Consider the following 21,485-nt stretch of genomic DNA (forward strand, 5'->3'; position numbering starts at 1 on the left):
CAGGAATCTAGCAGAACCCAGCAGAGTGACAGTCTTTTCAGCAGAAAAGCCATCCTTATTGTTGGCAGAGTGTCCTCAGGTCAAGAAGTGTACTGAGTTGGTGATTTCAGGAATCAAGTACTTATAACCAGTTGTGCCTTTGAAGTTGAGGAGACTTCAAAGAGAGGCCTTTGAAGTGCAAAATGTCTCTGCCCTTTTTGCCCTGTCTCTAGACAAACAACAGGGGGTATGCAGCTATTTGTGTGTAGCCAGGCACAGTCACTCTTTGTGTCTGGCTAGGCACAATATGCAAGTGTCAGATCCTTCCTCCCATTTTGCCCTGGATGGCCTATCAGCCTGGTGACAGCCCATCAGGATGTGAATGGACCATCAAGCACTCCTAAGCTCTCTTTGTATGTGGCTGTCTAGAGTATGGGTAGGTGGAACTTGAGGAGTGCAACTCCATGGAATTCCTTGAAGCTACCTAAAAACTCAGTGAGGACAGAATTCCAGTTTGTCGCCATGTATGCGCTGATTTTAAGCACTGGGAGCTTGTCACATGCAGTAAAATCAGAGGGGATAGGACCACAAGGCGCACCAGATTGTGCTGCTTCTTTCTGCCAAGCCCGTCCACATTGAGAATTCCTACCAGGTGGTGATCTAGCACTCATCTTATTTTTGTTTGTGCTTGGCAACTTAATGTCGGTGAGCCGCCCACAAGAAAATCTGCACTATGCTGCATTTGGCAGAATTTTTTGGGGCACCCTTTAGGAACATACACAGTTTTTGCGCAGCATACACTAGTCTGCATTCCAATCTACAACTTTGGGTTGTGTGGTCTGGCTACCACAACCTGGCCCGGTTCTTTTTTGTGACCATCAATCCCAACGTGACCCATATACAGGTTTTTCTATCCAAGCCTGTGAGCTCCCATATATTTAAAAGACATTTCTTAGCCTCGTTCCCCACCACGGATCCGAGAACTTCCCTGAGGCAGGTGTGTATCCCCTTCCAATACAACTGTATATGCACACACTCCCACAGGATATGCATAAATGTGCCCTCCTGACTACAGTGTCTCCTACACATGCCCTCATCCACTTTTCCCATACTGACAAGTTGAGTCCCCGTGACATAGATTCTATGGAGGATTTTCAGTTGGACCAGGTGCAACCTGGAAGAGATTACAACTTCCCGTGAGGAGGCCACTGCCTCTTGCCACTCATCGTCACCAAGTTCCAACCCATCGTTCCCCCAGCGCTCCTGGATCACTTTGAGAGGGTCTGGCGCATTATTTCCCAGCTTTTTATATGTCGAGGACACAGCTCTTTTTTGTAGGTACCCATTGAGTAGCCTGTCTTCCAGCGGCGAGGCATCAGGGGGGATACCCCTCTCTGTAAGTGCGACATTAGTGCATGTCTCACCTGTAAATACCTAAAGTATTCGGTACTGGCCAATTCATATTCTTGTTGCAGGGTGGCGAAGGACACCACTTCTCCCTTCTGCCATAGGGCCCCTATTTTCGTGATCCCTATTAGGTCCCACTTATCAAACCCCTCCAAACCCCTCAGGGTGCCCAATTGTTCCGTGTCCCACAAGGGAGTATCCATCGTGAGCTTTTGTTCCCACCCCAGGCTTCTATTTATGTGTGCCATACGTGCACTGTATTTCCAGTCGACCCCGTAAGTGAAAATATTTTCGGCATGAAATATAGAGAGTCATGTTGTAGTTACCCCCGGTAATAACCATTTATCCATTTTGTAACCTGGATCATCCCACTGACGGTACATACATTGATTTATAGCTGCTAAGTGGGCCACCCAGTAATACTTCCTTATGTCTGGTAGCCCAATCACCTACATTGTTTATTTGGTAGCCCAATCCCCCATCATACCAACTTGGGAAGGGCTATGCAAGGGTGACCATCCCAAAGCAGCACCCTCTGAAGGATTTCCACCTCTTTAAAATACTGTGGCAGGACCGGACCTGGTAAGTTCTGAAGCGCATATAGAAAACGTGGCAGAGACATCATTTTGAATAATGCCGCCCTCCCCAATAATGAGAGCTGTAAGGTCTTCCAAGTAGTCACATCTTGTTTTAGTCTCTGTAGCGGGGGGGATAGATTTCGATCACAGCTAGTTTTGGGGTCTGCGGTGATATAGATTCTCAAATACTGGAAGCCCTCTTTTGCTTTCTCCATGGGACACCCTCTAGGCAGTGGAGGCGGCTCACCACTAAGGACTTACATCAAGGATTTGCTCCAGTTGATCGTGTACCCAGAGTGTTTCCCAAAGGTGAAGAATATATCCAGTACTCTATAGAGCGCTGACTTAGGAGATGCGAGATAAAGCAGGATGTTGTCCGCATATAGAGAAATGCGGTCCTCCCACTTTAGCCCCCGCATTATTGGGTCTCCACATATCCATGACGCCAGTGGGTCCAGGGTAAGAGCAAAGAGGAGGGAAGACAGCTGACACCTCTGTCGCATCCCCCGGCTTAGTGCGAATACCCCCAATTTCTTATTTTTGATAACCACTTGTGCCAAAGGATCTGCATACAAAAGGCGGACCCCCCCCCCGATAAAATTCAGCCCAAATCCCATCTTGGCCAGGACTGCAAACAAATATGGCCATTCTATGGTATCGAAGGCCATCGCGGCATCAAGTGAGACCACGACCGCAGCTTCCTGAATCGTGCCCCGGTGCCCCAAAACACCATGCAGCCTCCTTAGGTTCAAAGAAGTATTATGGTGGGGCATGAAGCCCAACTGGTCAGGGTGTACTAGTTTGCCTATCACCTGGACCAACAGTCTGGCTTGTATTTTTGCGAGTATTTTGGGCTCGACATTTAATAGTGAGATGGGCCTGTAGGACGAGCATACCCCTTCGGGTTTGCCAGTTTTATGTATAGTAATGGCAACCTACTGATCTAGAGGGAGCAGCCCCGAGTCTCGGCTTTCCCCAAACATGGCTCGCATATTTGGGGCAAGTAAATTTGGTTTCAACTAGTAGAGCTCGATTGGTAGGCCGTCGAGGCACAGAGCCTTACAGGATTGGAGGCTTCAAATCGCCTGAGCAACCTCATCGTTAGTAAAATCGCTGTCTAGCCGGTCTCTGTCATCTATGTCTAGGGAGGGAGGTTTTATGTCTCTGATCAGATCCTACAAGTCTTCTTCCGTAAAGGTAGTGCTTGCTCTATAGATGGAGTAATAGTGATTCGCAAACTAATTAGCGATCTCTTGCGGGTCTGTTATAACTTCCCCTGAGCACTTCAGCAGCTCCGGAACCAGTCTGCTAGACTGCTCTTTTTTATCCAGCCATGCCAATAGTTTCCCAGCCTTGTCACCCAGGTCATACAGCCTACCCTCTCTGTCTCTACCCATTGACTTAGCCGTGTCAGTTGCTATGGTTTTATATTCTGATAATTTAAGCTTCAGGACATGAAGACTGTCTGGTGTCAGTGGTACCCCGCCATCGTCTTTCATTTTTTTTTTTTTTTAATATTTTTATTGATTTTAGCATATTTATTCCCCCCCCCCGGACAGGTAAACATTCTGTACATTAACCCCTTCTGTGCCCATGACGAGACTATCTCGTCATGGACCCCGCCCGCTAATGAAAGGGCCGGCACAGGAGGGGGAAAGGGCGGGGCACTCAAGGGGTTAACATCATGAACTTTACGTTGTGTTTGTCATATTTAAATAAACATTATAGGGAATTTTGCAAAATATATTCCATGCTTCACAAAAAAACAATTAAAGCAATAACATAAATACATTACAGCATTGATAATAAATCAGATTTGTAGATCTCGCCAGAGTGTGAGAGGAGTCCAGATTTTCATGCCCCAGCCATCGTCTTTCATGAGGAGGATTTCCTCTCCCAAGCGAGTTAGTTCCTTCGACTTTTCTTTCCGCACCCCACTATCAGCCAGAGTGCCTGACCATGCACTACGGTTTTAAAGGCTTCCCATATGGTTTGGGATTAACTCACTGAGTCCTTATTCTCTAGGAAGTAATTTTCTATAGCTGTTACTACTCTGTCTTTAACCACTGGGTTTCTGAAGTACTATGGGCTGATAGGCGCCACCCATCCCATTCTCACCAATGACCACTTCGGCCCACAGTGGTCAGTGGTCAGAAATGCCTTGTACGAGGTGTCTGATTTCCCTGATGGTCCCCACTTGGGGCGCCGGAGTGAGAAGGTAGTCTATATGGGATAGACTATTGTGTGCCTCAGAATAGAAAGTGTGTTGAATACAATCTGGGTTGAACACTCTCCACACATCCATGAGGCCCATGGCCTCGATGAAGTCTGGGAGCCAACTCTGGGAGGGGCTGATGGTATGGGGGGAGAGCGGTCCAGAGAGCCCGACACCACTTTATTGAAATCTCCTCCTATAACCAGAGAGCCTACCGGGAATGACAACACAATTTTACCCAGGTCACTGAAGGATTGGCCCTGCAGCCCCGGTGCGATATACACCGACACCAGAGTGAGTGTCTTACCCTCCCACTGTCTGGAAATCACTGCATACCTACCCATCCCATCAGTCCAGGTATGTTATATTGACATTGGAAAGGAATCCCTGATCAGGATACCCACTCCCCTGGAACCCGTGGTAAAACCAGAGTGGGCCACCAGCCGGTAGCCCCATCTGCCCATGGCCTTGCAGGAGTTACCTACCAGATGTGTCTCTTGGAGAAGCACCACTTCTGGAGCATGGTGCTTGATATATTGCAGTATGATACTACGGTTTACTTTGTCCCCAAGCCCATTTACATTCCAGCTTAGGAGCTTGAAGGTCTTATCCCAGTGCGTCCCCATGTGTAGGTGCAAAGATTTTGTATCTCATCTCTCTTTTAGTAATGTGCAATGCCGCTCTCTTCAACAGAACATAGAACAACCCCACTCCATGCCAACTCCCCCTCTCTGCTCCCCTGCACTCTGGGCCTGGAACTGCTCATGTTTCAACTATGCAGAGTGCCTGTCATCCAAACCTATAACTAAATGTAGAATATATTAGGGGGTGTAAGCTCCGCCACCCCAACCACCTCCTAAGTCCAAAAAGCGATGAGCCCTGCCAGATGGGCTCACCCAACATCAAAAAGGATAAATAGGACAATCAATTAATGCTGTTAAACCATCATCCATCACACATGTTCAGCCACTGCGTCAGTTTGAAGGCACTGCGCCAAGATCAATCACCAGCACCACAAGTTCATCAGATTGAGTCATTAGATGACCCGGCCGGGCCCACTCCTTAGCGGGCCGTATGGCCCCTGCGTCTCTCCATCCTTCAAGCCAGTCATCAGCAACCTCAGGGGCATCAAAGAACCAGACCCTGCCATCCACTTCGACGTAGAGTCGGGCATGAAATAACATGGCATATTTAAGTCCTTTGTTTCTAAGTCTCTTCTTCACTTCCAGAAAGGAACGCCGTTGCCGCTGTACATTCGAGGTGAAATCTGGGAAAAAAGGAGATATCCGAATTCTCATATTTCAGGGGGGGGGGGCATATGCGAGGTCTGCAATATGGCATCTCTTTCTCTGAAATTTAAAAGCCTCGCCAACATATGGCGGGGAGGCGCATCAGGTTTGGGGCGTCCTCCAGGGACTCTATGCGCCCTTTCAACCACAAAGAGTTTGGACAACCCCTTATGATGAAGGTGTTTAAGTATGAGTTCTTCAACGAATAGGTCCGCAGCAGGACCCTCCGCCCTCTCTGGCAGATCTATAATCCTCACGTTATTTCTTCTGGTGTGACCTTCATAGTCATCCAGTTTATCCGCTGCTAATTTGGGAAAGGTCTGCAGGTCCTTGATATCTTGCTGCATTTGTGTTGCATCTCCCATGATGCTGGCAGTGAAGATTTCCATCTGCTTCAATTTCTCTCCAGTTTTAGTTAGGTCAGCTTGGATCAGCTTCACTTCAGACGTGATTGTGTCAATTTTCTGCTCAAAGGAGGAGCATACACCTGAAATGGTGTCCATGACATCTTTTAACTTCGGGTCCGGAAGTTCCCCCTCAGATCCAGTCATCCATTTCCCCTTGTCACCTTGTTCGGGTTCCGGGTGCTTTGGCAGCACATATTTGTCTAGTCCGTTGCACCATTCTCGCACCCTTGGCAGTCGACATTTTCTCACTGGTGCTGCTACGATCAGCCCCACGCAGACTCCAGGTCTCCCACTCCTTAGCAGTAATCCCCTCTGCCCCATGGTGACAAGCCTTGTCGTGCGGCTCACTTATGATGTTTCTCTGTCACCAGCACCACCGGGGGGGGGAGGCACCATCTACCAGGTCACTGCACGTATGTGTTGACCACTGTGACCTTTTCTTTTGCCCCACTGTGACAATAGCGGTGATTTAACTGGGTCACTGAGTTAGTTTATTCAGCTGGGTCGCCCAGCCAGTCTCAAGCCCACTCCCTCAAGCACAGCCTCAACTTCAGCCCTTCAAAGGCCAGCTGCCCAAGTCTAGAGCCGCAGCTGCGCCGTCTGTCCTGCCGTTCAGCGTCCCACGAGGCCATCTCCTACCGTTACAGCGGCTGGCCGATCGGGACACATGCATTCACCGCCCACTGCAGCCACCTCTGCAGGCTTCGGTCACACAACCCTGGCAGGAGCACTCCTCCATCCATAACGGGCGGTCAGGCCACAGATTCTTGAATCAGGGTCAGGATTACAGGACTCGGACCACCTCCCACTGCCACAGGCCTGACTGCAGGAACATCCGCGGCCTTGTGTTCACTAGAAGCTGGACAAAAATAACGCACCACACCCAGTTCTCCAATGCAGCAGGTCCCGGCCTCTGATCTTGGGCAGGCCGCAGCAATTACTCCGCTTTCCGGCAGCTGAACAAGGCTATTCTTCGGTGCTCCAACCTCAGTGGTGGGTCCGGCGGCCCATCCAATGCATGGGTGACGGATTATTATGCAGATTTTCGGAAGGTGGCTGGGTGTTCTACGGAGCTAGTTAAGATGGCGGCCAATGCATTCCGCAGCAAAGTCACGCCCTCTGCTTTGTTCTTTTTAGAGTTTGTGTGGTATTGTTTTGGAATGCTGCTATTATTGTAGTGTTGTGTTTTGTGGTATGGTGTGCAGTTTTTGTCATTTTGTGAGACTGTTCTGTCATTGAACTCTTGCTGGTATCTGTCAGCTTAAGTTTGCAAAAATGTTCTGGTCATATATTACAACCACGATGGATTTCTTGACAAGCCACTAGAGGGGTAAGCACAGGCTCATTAAGTGACTTGTGTGGTTCATCCTGACAAGGATTGTGCACATTATTTGAGTGTGACTTCCACCACTCTTAAATATTAGGCCCATTTCTTGCAAGTAATATCCAGAATTAATATTGATTTAATTAGTATGCCTTCAAGTGTATGTTAATTCAAAGTGCCCATGACTTCCTCAATAATCAGGGTAGTGAAGATGTGTTTGCTGGAGCATATATAAATATCAGGCTTCCTAGAGAGTGCACTGATAGGTCTCTGATTACTCATGCCTTGTATGACTTTGAAAATCCTGGTTTCATAAGTGAATCCATCTTTTCTCTTCTTCTCTAGAGTTGGCTGTGCAGAGAATTTGCCATTCGAAGATAGCTCTGTTGACCTGATCACTACTTCTGTTGCTGCTCACTGGTTCAACATAGAGGAGTTCTTAAAAGAATCAGATCGTGTCCTCAAACCCAATGGCTGCCTGGCAATATACTCTTTGCATCCACATTTTAATCTTTACTACAAAGAATGCTCTCAAAGTTTAACCCATGCTTTCAATGAGGTGAGTGATTAAACAATTATTATTCTACAAATTTTTAAAACTTTTACGCACATCAGACTTAGGAAGCAGCCACAAAGATGTGACTGCCAATTTTGTTTCTCAGCTTAAGATTCCAGAACCCATATATTTTTGAACAGTCATATGAATAGAAGTAACTAGCAAGTGCCTGGACTTGTATAAAATATAAAGAATTAAGGGCCTTATTTATGACAGGCTTGCATCACGTTTCCACCACGGAACTTGGTACATGCATGATGCAAACCTCTGAGTCAGATTTTTGAAACCACGCAAACCCACTTTACATGGCTCTGAGTCGCTTAAAAAATCTGGAGTGTTACAATGCAGAGCAATTCGCTACATTGCATTACTCTGGCCTAGGAAGACATTTCATGGTCATTATGTGAGTGTTCCCAAGCAACTTCCATAGATTTTGATTCATCCCCAAATTTACTAGGTGGATGCACCTAGATCTTACACCTTCCCAAGGGGAGGCCAATCAAGGAGAAATATCCCTATTTCTCCTCAATTCTTCCACTTCTTATGTGTGCTGCATTCTGCAGCGTACATAAAAAGAGGAATATGCCTCCCAAGATTGTTTTTGTGCAGCAAGGTACACCTTCCTACACAAAAACAATCCTATGTGCAACACAAGCACCCTTGCACCATGGTGCGTGTCTGTGTTGGCACTCAGCTACACAAATGGAGCCAGTGAATGAAAAAGGACAGGAATGTGCTGTATAGCCTTAAATAGGATGCATTCCTACCCTCTACCTGTCATGCAGTGCAGCACATCAAGGTGACTTACAGCACTGCACTGTGTCAAAGTCTCTTATTGAACCCATAGATGCCCAGCGTTTGGAGTGCATCTAGGGGCATGCAGCGTCATGTAGGTGTTGCATATATTCCTGCAACATAGTTACGGTTGAAACTTTAATTAGTCCGGAATAAATGAAAAACTTAAGATGTTTTTTGAATTAATGTTGTCAATGCACAGACATTTACATATTGGGGTATATTTTCAAAGAAATGGTACAGCGGGGTACTGCAAACAATATAGCTGCGCTACACTAGGTCATTTAAAAAACGCTGGGCTGCCAGTATTTACAAGAATACGGTGCTAACCTGTGTTTTCACTTGCGCTGACTCAAAAAAGCTGCCCACTACCAATAGAAACACCCTTGCGCCATGGTGCAGGATGCCTATCATGCAGGGATGATTGTCAATGTGCAAGAAGGGGCACCTTCTTGCACATAAACAATCATTAAAGGTGATTTGCTCCTTCCATGCGTGCTGCAGATGCAGCACAGTTAAAAAGAGCAAAAACGAGGAGAAATAAAATTATTTATCCTCGTTGCACTCATTTAACGCCTGCTATCCAGTGGCTTTATGCAGATACACGCATGAAAAGATACAATATTTTCAAAGTGCTGCTTTGGTATGTATGTAGCAGGGCATTGTGCAATCAGAGCGTCCTAAAAAGTGACGCTCTAGTGGCACAATGTCTGTGTAAATATGTCCTATTGTGTACTTTGCAATAATTCATAAAACGACTCATCACACAATTTTGCATATCTTTTTAAGGTGCAAAAGTGCATTTAGGTACAAATTCGCCATTGATGTAACATCAAGTGTGGTGTCAGGGACTTTTCTCAGGACATCTAGTTGCAAATATCACATTTACATGCACACTAATATGAGTACAAAATCACATTTTGTGAACAATCAGCACGGCCATGGTGTTACGGTCGGATGAAAATTCACTGTGCAGAGAAAAAAACAAAGTAGTGAGATGTTCATCATCATCACTTTACTTTATTCTAACTGTGTTTACAGAGCATAACATTTCATAGATACATATATAATTCATCAGTAATTCCATAAAGAATATAAAAACCAGGTAAAAACGATCGTGAAAACACTAAAAGAGAACCTATAATTCATTCCGGGCAAATGTGTAATCTTCTGGATTTTAGGGACAGGCATAAGAAAGATACAGTAACAAATATAGGGGCATATATTTTCAAGCAGGCGATAAAAAATTATAATTTTATCGCCTAATTAGCAAGGCCACGCTAACGTGTGAAACCTTGCTTTAGTGTCAGGATTCCTAACGCCCAGCTTTGCATCTCTAATGAGATGCAAAGTGGGCGTTCCTGACCTAACATGACAGGAGAAATGTCGCTAAGCGACATTTCTCCTATCATCAAGCCCCACGCTATGAAGCATAGCGTCAGGAAAAGTAGCGATAACCCCTGTTATCGCTACTTTCCTTACGCCTGCTTCAGGACTGACTTAGCCATGATATCCTATGGAAGGAGGATATCATGGCTAAGTTTGTAAGTCCCTATCAGCAAGATAACGCCACACTACGTGAGATTATCGCTGGGTTTCCAGCGATAATCTCACGTTAGGCAGTTAGCGTGAGGATTTTTATCGCTGAGGAGATAAGCGTTGCAATAGCACGCTATCTCAGCGATAAAAATCCACGTTACCCGGCGATAATTATTCTCACGCTAAGAGCGCTGAGCGATAATTATCGCCGGGTGTTGCTGATATGCCCCATAGTGATCAGGCAGCATTTTAAAGAACATTCCAGAACGACATTGTCTAAAATTGTGTTTGTCCATGAATGGCAGAATAAACCTTTTTACGGTGTTCTAAACAAAAGATTAAAATATGTATGTCAGATTGTAAAGATACCCCATCAAAAGGACAGGGCAGAAGAAGTTGCAAAAAAAAACATCAGATGGGTAACCCAACATACAGGGAGTTAAGTTTATTTAGTCTGAATCTCAATAGTAAAAATCTGTGGTGCAAGTTTGTCACTGCCGTCAAATAACAATATTGCCCCCTGATTAGTGGCGGTCCCTCACCATATACTCGCACCTTAAATTTAAAACTATTGAGTCGATTCCTTTATTCCACCAAATAATTTATAAAGCGCATTTTAACAGCTTTTTTTTTTTTTTAGATATTATGGCAGGTCCTTGGGGTTTTAAAAATAGTTTCTAGGCCTCGGGAAATCAGGTTGTTTTTAACATACAATAGCCATGAGATGTTTTGTGCATGTACTAGAGCAAGGCAGCCACCCAGGAACTGATGGGTTAAATCAACAGGATCCCTTCTCAATATGGAATGCCATAAAAGGATTGGGGCCAAGGATATCTGGTCTGATATGTAGGGAACTTTCAGCGCCATATTGGAATTGTACTTAGAATATCTTTTAGGGAGGCGCCCCAGATTCTTCCAGAATGTATATAATGCTGTTTGCAGTGTTGCATACTTAGTATGTCCCCACACACTCCGTAAGTAGCTACTGCTGTGGATTTAGCTGAACATACCTTTTTCACAACATCTAGGGGTTTCGATCCAAACTTTTTTAGTAAAAGAGAATGAAGCGCCAATACCTTTTTCTAGCAGGAAGCCCCTGTGTCTCAGCATATGGGATCATCATATTGCACTGTCGAATGTCACCCTAAGTAGGAAAATGTATCCCACTGAGCCACTCTCCGGCCTGCAATGCAAAATGTTGGGGCTTTCTTCAGCCTTCGGCCCAGTCACTAAGATTTTGTATCATTAGTTTGCAGATCTCGATTATGCATACATTTAACATAGGAGTCTAAGAGCTTCTGAAGCGCCAGGCCAGTTCTCTCTATTAGGACCGCACCGTCTGCATCGAGGGGGATGGGAGTGTGGACTTTGTTCATCTTTGGGACATCAGGGGTTAAATCTAACAAAGGGGCCTGTACTCTACTTGCTGTAAAATGAGGGCTTCCCTTACATGGGTGGATTAGAGTCAATACTATTCATGGACAGTTGCCTTCCTTCACTCCCAGTACTGAATATTTTCGAAAAGTAGGCCACCCATAAATCTTTCTCCACATGGCGGTTAAGGTCTAGGGATGATTTCAGAAATGAGGCATAAATTACCTTCCAATATTCCCTGGAATTATTTCAGGTGGAAGGCTGCTGACGTTGTTCCCAGGCTTCCTCCGTCAGTGCTTGTAGTCTAGCCTTACTGGCATCTTTATAGAGTTTTTGTGATAACTTGACCACTGCTGTATCTCTTGATTCAGTCCAAAGGACCTTATGTAGGGTCTTATGTAGATTTTAGAGCACTCTGGTACCATTTTTTTGGTGGCTCCACCATTCTTTGTTAAGTTATTTTTTACCTCACACAGTATTGTGGCAAAGGCAGTCACAACCTTGATTGGGTCAGTATTAACCCTGGGCGGAGTATGCAGAGTGGCACTCCATGGAGTTCCACAGAGTTAAAAAAAACTCTGTGGAACTCTGCTCCGCCCCAGTCCCACCTACAATTAAAAAAAAGATAAAGAACCCACTTATCTGCTCTCTGGTATCTGCGGGGCATCTTCCACCTCGCCGTGGTGTCCCTCCTCCTTGCCGCATTATAAAATGGTAGAAAAATATTAAAAATTATAAATATATATATATTTATACATATACCAGTAAAATAAAAATAAAAAATATATAATAAATTAAAATATTAAAATATTTTTATTATTTTACAATTACATTTTACACTAGATCACCAGCAACAGTAGGGAAAATATTGGATAGCGGAGGGCATAAAATTACTATTCCCACTCCAGGGAGTGCAACAGTAGGGAAAGTGTTGGATAGGGGAGAGGAATAATTTACTATTCCCACTCCAGGGAGTGCAACAGTAAGGAAAATGTTGGATAGCATAGGGGAATATTTTATTATTCCCACACCAGAAGGTAGAACTGTAGGGAAAGTGTTGGATAGCGGAGTGGAATCATTTACTATTCCCACTCCAGAGAGTGCAACAGTAGAGAAAATGTTGGATAGCGGAGGGGTAAAAATTACTATTCCCACTCCAGCGCGTGCAACAGTAGGAAAGGTTTTGGATAGCGGAAGGGAATAATTTACTATTCCCACTCCGGAGAGTGCTTTAGTAGAGAAAGTGTTAGATAGCAGAGGGAGAAAATTGCTATTCCTACTCCAGAGAGTGCAGCAGTAGAGAAAGTGTTGGATAGCGGTAGGGAAAATATTACTATTCCCACTCCAGCAAGTGCTACAGTAGGGAAAGTGTTGGATAGGGTAGGGGAATAATTTACTATTCCCACTCCATGGAGTGCAACATTAAGCAAAGTGTTGGATAGCGCAGGCATAAATATTAATATTCCCACTCCAGAGATAGCAACAGTAGGAAAAGTGTTGGATAGCGAATGGGAATAATTTACTATTCCGACTCCAGCAAGTACAACAAGAGGGAAAGTGTTGGATAGCAGAGACGAATAATTTAGTATTCCCACTCCAGAAGGTAGAACTGTAGGGAAAGTGTTGGATAGAGGAGTGGAATAATTTACTATTTCCACTCCGGAGAGTGCGTCAGTAGGGAAAATGTTGGAAAGCGAAGGGGTAAAAATTATTATTCCCACCCCAGCAAGTGCAACAGTTTGGAAAGTTTTGGATAGCGGACGGGAATACTTTACTATTCCCACTCCAGCAAGTACAAGTGTAGGGAAAGTGTTGGATAGCGGAGGGGAATAATGTACTATTCCCACTCCAACAGGTAGAACAGAATGGAAAGTGCTGGATAGCGGAGGGGAATAATCTACTATTCATACTCCAGGGAGTGCAACAGTAGAGAAAGTGTTGCATAACATAGGGGTAAAAATTACTATTCCCACTCCAGCAAGTGCAACAGTAGGGAAAGTGTTGGATAGCAGAGAGGAATAATTTACTATTCCCACTCCAGCGAGTGCAACAGTAGGAAATGTGTTGGATTGCATAGGGGAATAACTTACTTTTCCAACACAAGCAAAATAATTAAAATTAATTAACAACAAATGATTTAATAAAATGCCTCCCACCATATTCCCTTATAAATGACACCACCGATGTTGTAAAACATAACACTATTAACATAATTATTCAGCAATTAAATAATTAATTAATTAATACATTAATTAAATTTAACAAGCAATTAAAAAACAATCAATAGTAATTGAATTCACACATTTAACAGTATAAAATTGTATAATTAAAAAAATAAAAAATATATTGAAATTAAATTACTTCCCTGCCTACTCCCTATCAACCGACAACCTCCTCCTAAAAGAAATGACACAAATAACATAATTAATAATTTATTATTAATTATTATTAATCAATTAATACATAATTAACAATATATTATTGACCACAATTTACAATATAACATTTTAAATACATAAATATTAAATAATTAAAAATATACACAAAAACAAACTTTTAAAAATGTAATACATATATTAAAAACAAAATACAATACTTAAACGAAAATATAGAACACATACATTTAAAATACATGCTAAAATAGATAAATCTCATATAAACATTGATATTATTAACAACAATATTTTTACAAATGATATTACTGACTTCGATATTAACAAAAACAATATTTCTTACCTTAAAGTCGATATTCTTGTCCACGATATTCTTGAAGTCGATATTCTGTCACTTTGATATTTCCAACTCAATATTATGGGACTTCGATAGTTCTAACTCGATATTATGTCTGTGTAGCAATTTCGGTATTTTGGTTGGACAAGTATTTCCTTATCTGTTGTACCCCAGTTTCAAACATTACCACTTCCCCTAGTTATCAATGGTTTTATATGGATTATGTGGTGGACATGTTTCCCTTCCCAGGCCAGGTGGCAAAATATAGCTGCGTGGCCACTGAACCTAGAGAAGGTTACTTCTAGTAATGAACTTTTTGAGGGAGACTGAAGCTATTACATAATCTATGGTTGATCCCTGGGACATGGAACCATATGTGTTCTGTAACTGACCTGTGGACTCGATAGTGGGGCTCATTATTTCTAGATCTTTTGTGAAGAAAAGTCTATTGAGAGCAGCACCATGCCAGTTGTGGTGAAGTGCCTTCACCTTCCTCATCAAGTAATCCACAGTTCGTATTGGATGCAGAGGGGAAGATGTGCGCATTGCAGTTACCCACCCATAAAATACTGGGTACCTTCTTGTAGTTGTTCTTGTAGAAGTTTATTGAAAGTATAATATTGCCCCCAGTCCCTAATGTAATATATGGAAATATAGATGTTATGATAGGCGCAAATGCTGTGCATCAGTTTGCCATCCCCTTTAGGGTGAAGGCACATTCAAGTGTAAAAAACACACTGTCTAAAATCAGTAGAGAGTAGAAACATTTTAGAAGCACTTAGAAGCAAGCACATATTTTGTTGTGATTCAGCCTTAGAGACACATTAAAAGAAATGTGAAAAATTTCAAAAACGAACGGTCACATTTGGTTGGAAAACACATTTAGTTGCAAACTGTCTTTTAGGTGCATGATCGTCCTTTGTACAAAATATTAGGACTCTGGAATTTCAATTGCATATATATAATTAGGTGCAAACGTATACTTTTTGCAATATTTCTTTATTAGGTCATTAAAAGGTACAATACAAACAGGCAGGAGGTTTATAGAAGTGGGCTCTAGTACAGGTGAGACACTACAACACTGTGCTATTGGCGAATAGAGTCAAGAGCAAACAGCAATAAAACACCATGGCTAGAGGACACCATGTCCAGAAGAACATAGAGCTCTTCAACTAGGCGGCTAGAATAACAGGTTACTGACACTTGAGGGTCATCGTTAGGGGTGCTGGGTAAAGTGCAGGGAGGGTGAGGTAGAGTGAAGAAGGATGGGTAAGGGGAGGAAGTCTGAGGGGCGTTCGAAAAGGGCATGCAATCTTTAATCCAGCCAGTAAGTCATGGCACGGAGATGGGGGACATGGCAATAAGAACAGAAATCAACTGGAGGCAGCAGCGGCCGTGATGCAGAGGGTGTACCAGCAGTTCTGGGAAGAGGGGACCGGGCTGGAACAATCTCAAACCGGGACAGCCTCATCCGTCACTAGGAAGGGGCTCCAAATGGCATTAAAGGTCTTGAGTTTAACATTTACCTTATAGGTGGTATGCTCATGACTAGCCACCCTATGAAGTAGTGTCCGCCATTCAGTGGACCTGTGCAGGATGGGCCGCCACCAGTGCTGGAGGAGAAAGAGTTTACTCATGACAAGGAGGTCGCTATCAACTGGTGTCCATGTGTTGTTCAGCAGGAAGGTCAGGAACCTCATCCAGGAGGGTAAGATGAGGGGGGTGGGGAGAGGGAAGAGGCTGTGATGAGGGAGCAGGAACCAGACATCCGTCTAATAGTCCTTAAGCCTTGGGAGGATATGGTACAGGTCAGCAGCACAGTTCCAGCAGCGGTCGTAGGGCAGAAGCTTGGCCCATTGGAACTTACAGGGTGATCAAGGCCAGCCGAAGAGTCTTTTGAAGTTTAAACATTGAGTTGAGATTCTCTAATGGCACGGTCGTGATCAGTCTGCAGGGTCGCCCAGTCCTCATGTGAATATGTTTTACCCAAAGGCAACTGCATTTCTAATCTAGTCTTATCGCTGGATGGTCCTGAGTGGGTGGCTTTGATGCAAAAACAGATCAGAAAAATAGGAGGAAGAATGCAAACAGTTTGGGGATAATCCTGAAAAAGGGCCAAGTTCAACAATATGGCACAGGACTTCTTATAATGTTCTTCTTTATTGTTGGTGGCATGTGACCCATCAAAGGGGAGGCAAATGAGCAGGACATTGTTAGATGTCCTTACGATTTATACAGTAATATCACTAGCACATCCTATTGATAGCCCAATACTTTGATGAATGTTTTCTGACTCGAAACTGGGCCACAGATGACTGAAGATAAACTACCACTGGTGCATTAGTCACTGTCCCTTTGACACACCAGAGGTATACAGATGGACAGGAGGTCTTGGTGAAGGATTATTGTCTGTTAAACAGTTGTACATCGTTGACTTAGTAAAGTCATTTCACATTTTCTGAAAGCAGCTAGATTTGTCTGACTCCTAATACTGGCAGTCAGCCACTTCTCAAAAGGTTTTGATCATGCAACACCTATGTTAGTGGAATATATCTAGGCATATTGCATATGTAGGGCCCGATTCACAGAACTAACTTAAGACAAAATCCTAAACTTACTACCATTTTCGTATTCACAGAAGGCCCTTACGCATTTTGGTATTCACAGAAGTTAGGAGTCCTAACTTTAGGACTCCTAAATGCCTTCTGTGAATACCGAAAGTCTTAAAATTAGGATTTTTCTCAGTTTAGGAGTCCTAAAGTTAGGACTCCTAACTTTTCAACTACTAAACTGAGAAAAATCCTAATTTTAAGGCTTTCGGTATTCACAGAAGGCATTTAGGAGTCCTAAAGTTAGGAGTCCTAACTATACTACTACTAAACTGAGAAAAATCCTAATTTTAAGGCTTTCGGTATTCACAGAAGGCATTTAGGAGTCCTAAAGTTAGGAGTCCTAACTTTACTACTACTAAATTGAGAAAAATCCTAATTTTAAGACTTTCGGTATCCACAGAAGGCTTTTAGGAGTCCTAAAGTTAGGAGTCCTAACTATACTACTACTAAACTGAGAAAAATCCTAATTTTAAGACTTTCGGTATTCACAGAAGGCATTTAGGAGTCCTAAAGTTAGGACTCCTAACTTCTGTGAATACCGAAATGAGTAAGTGCCTTCTGTGAATACCAAAATGAGGAAGTGCCTTCTGTGAATACCAAAATGGTAGTAAGTTTAGGATTTTGTCTTAAGTTAGTTCTGTGAATCGGGCCCGTAGTTCCCTTATTATTACGAATTTGTTCTGAAAATCTCATATGAATGCCTCCAACCCCATTGTTTTTATATAGGTGGTCAAAGAATACTGCTATGAAGACTAGTCCTTGCATTTCCTTGACCATAATACAGTCATGAGGTCAACAAAATTATAATTCTTAAAGTTTAAAATGTTGTATGATTGATACTCAACCCATCGGATATTTAGGAGGAGATCCTCTCTAATACCCCACTCCAAAGGTTGATGGTGTGGACAGGATGGCCATGGTTTCGTACGTGTGCTTTGGGAATGCCTTAAAATACATCTCTACTACTGGGGCACAGTTACGTAGGACTATGCTCCCCACCTCTGTGCACTTAGCCCTACAGCACAATGTCACTGATGAAAAGGGATTGTCGTTATAGATATCGAGTGGTCGCCACCCCACTAGCAGCAGTAAAACTACATAATTTATCCTATTCTGAATGCACTCTCAGTAACACTGGTACCAACAAGAGCTCTGTAAGATGTAGCCTAGGACCAGCTGGTATTGGCAAAGGAGCACCCCTATGATGTAGCACACCACCTATTGTGGGTGAGTGGCCCATGCCCTTCTGTAGAAAGTTTTGCTAGAGGAACATTAGCAACACGGTTAGTTAATGAAAAGTATTTCTGACTCTCACCAACGTTTACATGATTCTAGCTGATGCCATACATTAGGTGAGGGATCAGAATTATGCAATGAAGGTGTCTTAGACCCTCACCTCAACCTTCAATTGTTTGGTTTTTGATTTTCATTTGTCAAAGGCAGAGTCTGCCAGCAAGAGCCCCCTCCACATGACTTTGACTGCTACCCGAAATATTTCTGCTGATGAGGTGACGAACCCTGTGTGTTCTATTAAATATGTACGGATCAGTGAATGCGGAGTCTCCTTCTTGGTTCTCTGTACATAGCAGCCCTCATGCACTAATTACCACGGGAATGGAGGCGCAGTATACTCCAGCTCTAAGAATGAGTGAATTTGTGTATGATCTGTAATCTTGCCTCCAGAGTTTTGTAGAATGAGTCATCAGATAAAAGCAGAGCCTGCACCAAAAAGTAGTGGATCTCTGGGGAAAAACAGTGGGAACAGGACTTGAAGGGGTATTCAATGTCTGTAGGCTGGGGAAGGCCCCATATATTTGTCAGGTCACAGTCTGCCATCAGCAGATTTTAATACGGTCAATCATGAGCTGCTGTTGGACCATCTAGTCTCCATTGGGATCAGGGACAATGCGCTCTCCCTGCTGGGTTCCTTTCTGTCTGAGCAGTCTCACTTGGTTGCATTGGGTAATTATGTGTCACCCACATTTTCATTACCCTGTGGTGTCCCTCAGTCATCTTCCCTTAGCCCAACGCTTTTTAATCATTATCTCACTCCTCTAGCCAAATTGATAAAGAGCTATGGCTTTGCAACTGTATCGTACGCAGATGATAATTCTCTCAGTGAACAGCTCATCCAGCTCTACAGCCACTAGATTTCATGACTGTATAAGTCATATAGGTAATTGGATGACAGCCAAGTGTCTGAACTTATACCCCTCCAAAACCGAGGTCCTTGTATTTGCCAACAACACTTCCATATGGACAGACAGTTGGTGGCCAGTCCCACTTGGCTCTTTACCCACACCAGTCTTAAAGCCAAAAATCTAGGAGTCATTGTTGATACCAAGCTTTCCTTTGAAGCACGGATCAATTCCACCACCTCTACTTGCTTCTTTATTCTCAAAATTCATAGGAAAATACTTTCTTCAATTTCCTGGGAGCTAAAGAAAACCGTGGTATCCTTATTGATATCTTCAAGGTTGGATTACTGCAATGCTCCGTTTACCAGTGCCTCAAAACGCAGTATCCAAAAGCTGCAAATTGTTCAAAATGCTTCAGCAAGAGTACTCCATGGAATATCTAAATTCGAAACTGCGACCAAAGCCCTATTCCATCTTCACTGGTTACCAGTAGCAAAACAGATCCAATTTAAATCTCTTTGCATTGCTTTCAAATCTTTGAACACTCTGGGGCAAATGCAGATGGCAAGCCATTTTAAACCATATAATCCAGCAAGGTCCCTCAGGTCAACTGAGCTTGGAAATCTTGTTGTCCCTAGAGTAAGACGGGCCAGGTGGGGTGGCAAGAGCTTCACCACTGCAACGGCTAAACTATGAAACTCCTTACCAACCTCACTCAAAAAAGAGACCAACCTGCTAAAATTTAGAAAGGGCATACAAACTTGGCTCTTTAAGGCATAATTCTAAATCCAGTTGAGTCAGATCCACATATCCTTCGGGTAGCACCTAGACACCTTAAGGTATGTTGTGCTCTATAAATATATCATCATCATCAGACTCTGAAGCATTACCCTGTCATTCCTGTAAAAAAGTAGGATCTGCTTTTATGGTTACATCTACTTTCTGACTGGTGCTATGCTGTTTCTGACTAGTCTGACTGCGATCCTGCTACTCAAGATTCCAGGCTTTCTCCTTTCACTTGTTATGGTAAGTACTTAGGTACATCCCAGATTGGGTACTGAGGTACCCTTATAAGACCCTGGTATATGGTAGTAAGGAACCAAGGGCACAGGTACCTCAGGGGTCCCCCATAGGCTGAAGTATATATTATGCCACTTATGGGAGACCATTCAAACTCTCACTACAGGCCTGCCATTTAAGCCGTTGTAAGCTGGTGCTAACACCGCGTACAACAGATATAGGTTCCCTATATCTAGGGTCACTGCACTTAAAACCAATAAGTCACCCCTACAGCAGGCCTTTACTATCCTGAAGCCAGGGTGCTGGGTTCTAAGTGTGAGCGTGCCCCTGCTTGAGCAGGTCACCCCTACCGGAGTCCATTTTCCTGGGTTGTAAGTTAGAAAGCCATATAACATATGGAGGGGCACCACTTCAATACGCGATAACCATCTTGAAAGTGGCTGTAACGAACCCTGTCATGTTTGGTATCAAGCATGTTGGGATCATACCATAAAAGGTGTGAAAGGTATGATTCCCAGCAGAGTAAAGGCCCCCCTTTAGGCCCTCATTGCTCACGGTACCAGTGTTCTAAGTCCGGACAGCACAACATGGCTGCTGCCGACCAGAGACAGTATTCTGCCCTCCTGCTGTTGAGCCAAGCTCAAGGCAAACAAGGCAGAACAATAGGTATCCTGTCACAGGGAGGTGAGATCACCTCCCAGACAGAGTTTGGTCTAGTGCCGCTGAGTCTGCTTGAAGGGCACATTTGGTGCCCTCCTTGCATAGTCCAGTTCAAACCAGTTCAGGGAGCTGTTGGTTCCAGCTCTGGCGCAAAACTGGACAAAGATCATGGGAGTATCCGCCGCAGCATCCAACCCCTCCCCTGGGAGGGAACCCTGTATCGCCCTAAACCTTTCCTTAGGGTACTGAAGGGCTTGCCTGAGGGAGGGTCCCTAGATTTATTGTGGGAGACTATACAATTCAGACACCACGTCAACTTCGGCTGCTTTGGCACACTGGACTTCACTCTGGGCATCAAGGTTGCAACTGGGTAATCACCTGCTTCTCCTGATCTCTTCACCCATAGAGGAAACCTTCTAAGGCCTGTGTGCATCCAAGACACCCGAAGGAATCTCCCTTGAAGTGAAGGAGTCATTTCTCTAAAGCTCCAGGTACCATAACCTAGCTGATCGGTCTGCTGATCCTGAGCTCCCACTGACTCTGAAAGGCTCAGCAACACAGATGGTGCTTCTTCACATCCCTTGATGTCTGCCCTGTCCTCTCACCAAGTTTGAGGCCAGTATCAGTCGTCTGAGCCACATGTACGGAAATCCTATGCACAACGTCGACTTGCAGTTACAAAGGTTTGTTGGATTCCTTCATCAAGATCTTCGGGCCAATTAGCTCTAACCTCTAGCATCTCCAGTGACTAGAATCTTTAACCGTACCGCATCACATGCACCATGGGCCTCCTTCTCTGGTGAGCTGCTTGAGGTCCTCTTGCAACTCCAGTGCCTCTGGCCTGAGGGTCCTATTGAGGTCA

The 21,485-nt window shown here is 43.9% G+C and overlaps 1 protein-coding gene across 3 annotated transcripts in view; it reads left to right on the top strand.

Moving 5' to 3' along the window:
- Positions 1 to 21,485, top strand: part of LOC146809213 (uncharacterized) — a 216,436-nt gene that overhangs the window by 38,210 nt on the left and 156,741 nt on the right. For all 3 annotated transcript variants that reach the window (XM_085616032.1, XM_085616035.1, XM_085616033.1), the window contains exon 4: positions 7,545 to 7,758. In XM_085616032.1, the coding sequence (XP_085472158.1) occupies positions 7,545 to 7,758 (214 nt within the window). The remainder of the gene's footprint in view (positions 1 to 7,544; positions 7,759 to 21,485) is intronic.

This window comes from Triturus cristatus, chromosome 7 (genome assembly GCF_964204655.1).
Source record: "Triturus cristatus chromosome 7, aTriCri1.1, whole genome shotgun sequence".
Taxonomy (NCBI): Eukaryota; Metazoa; Chordata; class Amphibia; order Caudata; family Salamandridae; genus Triturus; species Triturus cristatus.